This window comes from Aplidium turbinatum, chromosome 5 (genome assembly GCF_918807975.1).
Source record: "Aplidium turbinatum chromosome 5, kaAplTurb1.1, whole genome shotgun sequence".
Taxonomy (NCBI): domain Eukaryota; kingdom Metazoa; phylum Chordata; class Ascidiacea; order Aplousobranchia; family Polyclinidae; genus Aplidium; species Aplidium turbinatum.
Genome location: NC_137476.1, coordinates 28000908 through 28006305, shown reverse-complemented (window position 1 = coordinate 28006305; position 5398 = coordinate 28000908). Strand labels below are relative to the sequence as shown.

The following is a 5398-nucleotide window of genomic DNA, read 5'->3' as shown; positions in this document are numbered from 1 at the left end:
TTAATAGTAATGTAGAGATGGGGTAAAGTGGACCAGTGACAACAATGCCCATGATGGGCCCAATCGAAATACGAAACTAATATAAAAAATAAGTTAATATTTTATGCAAAATCGACCTTAGCACGCAAATTTAAACATTTTGTCGGGCCCCCTGAACTAAAAAAAATTGAAAATTCTGTACTTTTAAAAAAGGGCATAGGCCTACCTATGAGGTGCCCAATCCACATACGGAACTAATATAAAAATAATATTTTATGCAAAATCCTTGAAATCAACTTTAATGCGTGAATTTGGACATTTCGTCGGGCCCCCTTGAACTCACCGGTGCAATGCACCGGTTGTCCCCCCCTCTTGTGGGCCCTGCCTATAGGCTGCTTATTCAAACCAAATTTAGAAAAGAATCGCTTAAATAAATGTTGTTTTTTTACATATTTCGTAACTCATCACCATTAAGTTCTTTCCTCTCGTCGAGGGTTGGAGGCAATGAGACGCCAAGTTTCTCTGTCGTGAGATTTTTTTACTGCAGTTTTGTAATTAAGTCCTGACCAGTCTTCGATATCATTAGTCCAAATTCTTGGTGGTCTGCCCTTATTTCGTTTGCCGTTCATTTTTCCTTCTAGTAGTTGTCTTTGAATAGAATTATTGCAAATCATGTGGCCAAAATATTTCAATTTTCTTGATTTAATTGTTTGTAGAATTTCCATGTTGGTTTGTATTCTGGATAGTACATCTTTGTTTGTGATTTTATCCTTCCATGAAATTTTACGCATTCTTCTATAAACTTATGTGTAACTAGCTTATGTGTTTTAGCCAACTATCAGTTCAGACTATTTAAAATATATCATTTTATGTTAAACCTGTAGGTTTAGAAGTCAACATTTCCAGACGTAGGCCTAATTCATTGTGTGGTTTAATTCATTCTCGACGGCTTCAGATCGTGTTTCCATGCGGTGTTTTACACCATCAGTTTAAACTGTAGCTTACCGTGCACGGTAGGCCAGATCAATTCGTGACTGTATCTCACCGGTTATCGTGGCCGTTTGTGTTGTAATCATTGTACTGTAGGCTGTGTGTAAAGTATTTTAACCATGTATGCGCGTATGTCATTTCAAGAACAACAGCCTGTTGTTGTTGTTAAATTTTGCAGCTGTTTGCAATACGTGTGTTACCTTCTACCATAAAAAGATTGTGTATTGTCCATTTTCTGTTTAGTGGTGATCTTTTATGTATAAAGTTAGAATGCCGAGCTTTTAAATGCCATGCCAAGTAGCAAGGAAAAGTATACTTTGTTTAGGACAGAACAGCTAGCTCATCGGTCACAACTAATTAATCATTTATGAATAGCTAAGGCCGTGTGAGTACCATCTTACCCCCCACCCCGAAATCCATTAGTGGGCATGTAGGTTTAGTTATGGCGCTTAAAAATTAGACAAGAAAACGTTAGATTGGGCCCCAAACTCTTTCAATGTAGGGAGAAAATTTACATTCATCATTTTAGCTAGATTAAACAAGTCTCGTTTGTAGGGCTATGCCGAAAATGCAGCAATAGATCTAAAAAAAGTTTAGGGCAGGACCAGAGTTTTAACAAAGCAAAATTTGTAAGTTAAATGAGCGACAGAACATTTGGTGTCCAAAATAGTTAAATTTGAAGAGGGTGTAGAGGGCTTGCTCCCCAGAAATTTTTGGCATATAGGCCTACAGTATCATCTTTTGGTCGCTTTTATGGCATTTTTGGCGCAATAATGTTTTTTATGAAAATGCACACTTTGTATGTAACCAATTTCATTAACTTGGTGAACCATTTAAAACAAATCATTCACAACTATGGAAGGATTCCAATAATTAATTTTTGGAAATTTGTTTAGCCTCGTGTGCTAATCCTTTCAGCAGACTAGAACTTCGAAAATCTATTGGCGGTATCTCCATCTTCATTTAGGCTAATGTTATTTTCAAGGCACATTTCCCATTATAGCCTATCTTCAATAATACTGAAACTGAGCAATTTTATTGTTAATTAACTATAAGCTGTTCGAGTGAGCAGTGTTTATTTCGAAATGTTTTTAGTTTGTTTGTGGGACACCAAAAGCTTTTTATTCCCTTAATCCACTGCTGAAACTATGCATGCCCAATAACACCGGTTAGGTGAATAAAAGGGGTTGAGCGAACAAAGCGAGGGAATTTTTTTGCAAAAATATAAAAAATTAATATTAAATGTAAAACTACAAGCAGAAAAACGCTGCACAAAGTAAATATGCGTGGACCCCTAGACAGAGATGGGCTCCCAACCGGAGATTTGGGGGGTAATAAATACGGCTTTGCATTATCGTGCTTCTGAAGAAGCTTGTTTATTTTTTAAGAACTTAAAACATTAAACAGACTAAAATAAGTGAGCCACTCTACAGCCGTGCCCACCCTCCTGCCGGGGATACAGGAGGCAGTTAACACAGCCTTGTGTCGGCTGTGTAGCCGAGTGGTGAGAACGTCTGCGCAAAGTTTGAAAGGACGTGGGTTCGACACCGCTCTAGAGCACGCGGCTGTGTCTCGGCGAAGATACAAGCTTAATAGCCAGCCAAAATAAGGAGGGTAGCAGACTCGAAGACTATAGTCTATATGTCACTTCGCTGCTTCCTGTCGTCTTTTGTATCGCATCTCTGATCGCAGTGTACTGTATGTTGTCGCAATGGGCGCAAATAAAAACACGATTATTATTATTACCATAAGGAGAAAATGAAGTCCAATACATTTTTAATTTGTTACAACGTACCATAAGCATTTACACTAATTTCACCTTTCTAGTATCAAGGCTCACACAGCCTTGTCAAACACTTGATTAAAAGCAAATATTTCAAAGCTGTTTTAAGCTATAGCCCAAAGCTACAGCTTTATAAAAACGAGTGGCACTGAAAGCAGCGACTAAAACGTGTAGCCTATACTATACAGTATAGCCTCTTCAATAAAAAGCTTTTTCATGCTGCATTCACTTCAGGGTAAAACGCTGCAGTAGCGAGAGTAAAGTTTTAATGTTACAGTATTTAATTATTTACACAATACAATAGTTTTAACAAAATAGTTTTCACCAATAGGTGAGTTTGTTAAGCGCCTGACTTTACGACCAGAGAAAGTTCAAGATGCGCTGATCTACTCTCGGGCTCAAGAAAATGAAATATCTTCTGATAGGTGTCAAACCCACAACAATGCTTGATATGAACGACTCATTACATGTCTTGTAATGAAAAGGATTGTAGATGCACTAAATCCTTTTCATCTACTCTCGGGGTGTGCGCTTGAGCAACTTAGGTTATTTCAAAGACAGCTCTCCATTCAGCGGCATCTGATGGAAGGAGTAATTAACAGAAAACAACGATCTGAAGCTTTGCATTGTCAAACTTGGTGACCGAGACTGTATCAGCGGTTCAAAGCCTATAGAAGTATGCGAAATTGTCAGGATTAAGCTCAAAGAAGCTTTCTAAGTTCGATCCTTGGATAAAAATTCAATCACTCAATAGCCTGCACGATGTGATCAATGCTAATTAGCCTTCGACACCAATTAAGACAAGGACATTTTTGTCGCATTTAAGTTTATGTTACAGTAAAAGTCTCAGCTTCTTAAACCCTAAATAACATCAGCTCAGTTTATAGTGTAAATACTGTGTTGCCACTGAGTTATGTCTGTTTATGGCAGAAAAAAAGGAACCTCTCTATCTAAAGTGTATATTACAAAAGATGTAGCCTAGTCTGATATTAAAGAATTTTTTAAGTTTGAAGATTCAAACACATTTTACTAATTTTGCTTGCAGAAAAGTAAATCATTTTCTTGACGTTGTAATGACTGAAAAGGCTTTTCAAACTGTCTTGATTACTGGCGCTTCAAGTAGCATTGGAGCAGCCATAGCTAGAGCTTTTGCTACAAAAGGAGCTGCTTTAAGCTTAATTGGAAGAAATAAAGAAAATCTTTCAAAAGTGGCTCAAGAATGTAAAGATCTTGGAGCTAAAAACGTCGTTAAGATTATTGCTGATCTTGATGGAAAAGAAGGAATAGAAAAAGTTGTGAAAGAGACTATAGAAGTTTATGACGAACTGGATGTGCTTGTCAATAATGCTGGGTTAGTTTTGGAAGGCAACACTGAAACGGCAACGTTTGCAATATTCGATGCCATGTTTAATCTAAACCTGAAGATGCCATTTTTTCTGACACAAATGTGCATTCCGCATCTTGAAAAGTCTAAAGGAAACGTCATAAATATTTCAAGCATTGGTAGTCAGTTTTATGGTTCAAGTTACAGTGCTTATTGGACCTCAAAAGCTGGTCTTGATCATTTTACCAAGACTGCAGCTTTGAAATTATCTGCCAAAGGAATTCGTGTAAATTCAGTCAGTCCAGCTGCGGTAGTGACAAATATATTACGAAACACAACTTTAGGAGTTGAAGGATTTCAAGCTCAAGCTTCTTTGCATCCGCTTGGCAAGCGAAACATCGAAGCAAGTGAACTAGCTGATGCTGTTCTATTTTTATCTTCTGATGCTGCCAAGATGATAACCGGTGTTTGTTTGCCTGTGGACGGTGGACGGCGTTTGACTGGTCGATAAATCTTTCCCAATATTTTATGCTCTAAAGTGGACCATATGCTTGATATGCTAACTGTGGCTTATGTTAATAATTCTTATAATAATATCAATTACTTTATTTTGCTTCTGTTTTGGGTGCCACCTTTCAGCAGGAATGTTTTCTAAGTATTTTATTTTGGGAAGAGGCTATTTAATACCTAAATGTAGCCAGGGGCGTAGTCCGTGGGGCAAAAGGCGCAACTTCCGTCCACTCTCCCTAGAAATATTTTAAATAAATATTTCACTGTCTGTTACAGCATCATTTGGTAGCGTTCACTGCTGATTAGTTTGAAATAACCCTCAGAACGCGCAATTTTCGAAAGTTTTTCTCATTTTTGTGGGAAGGCCCCCCAGACCACTCTCTGGGTGCTTCACCTTTGCTGACTCGTTGCTGGCATCTGCACAAAAATCCTATTTGTCTCCTATAAAAAAAATGTGCTTGCTACGCTCCTGGCTGCAGCCTATAGACAAAGTGTGTACTGTACAAGTAGTCTGTGTAGGGTAGGAGCATCTTTGCCTTTTATAAAATGAACACTGTTCCTTGTTCAATTCAGTTTGTTTTTATTTCTGATCAAATGCCGAAAAACAACACATGCTAAACATAGCAAAAGTCCACAAAAAAGTAGAAGTGATAAAACGAAATTGATTCATGAATACGTAGTTGAGTCTGAATTATAAGTTGAAAACTTGGCTTGTCTGCAACATTGTAGTCTTATTTGTTTATTTCCTGCTCTTGAAAATCGTTTTGCATAAGCCAATTCTAAACTCTTTTAATTATGAACTTGTTCTGTAC

At 37.5% G+C, this 5398-nt stretch overlaps 1 protein-coding gene across 1 annotated transcript; it reads left to right on the top strand.

Moving 5' to 3' along the window:
• Nucleotides 1-3825: 3825 nt before the first annotated feature.
• On the top strand, nucleotides 3826-4587 carry LOC145771091 (3-oxoacyl-[acyl-carrier-protein] reductase FabG-like). The gene has a single exon (XM_082582832.1). It carries the CDS (start codon nucleotides 3826-3828, stop codon nucleotides 4585-4587), a length of 762 nt encoding a protein of 253 aa, XP_082438958.1.
• Nucleotides 4588-5398: the final 811 nt, after the last annotated feature.

Excerpts from the sequence above, each read along its gene's own strand:
- LOC145771091 (XM_082582832.1), top strand. The coding sequence starts at position 3,826 with ATGACTGAAAAGGCTTTTCAAACTGTCTTGATTACTGGCGCTTCAAGT.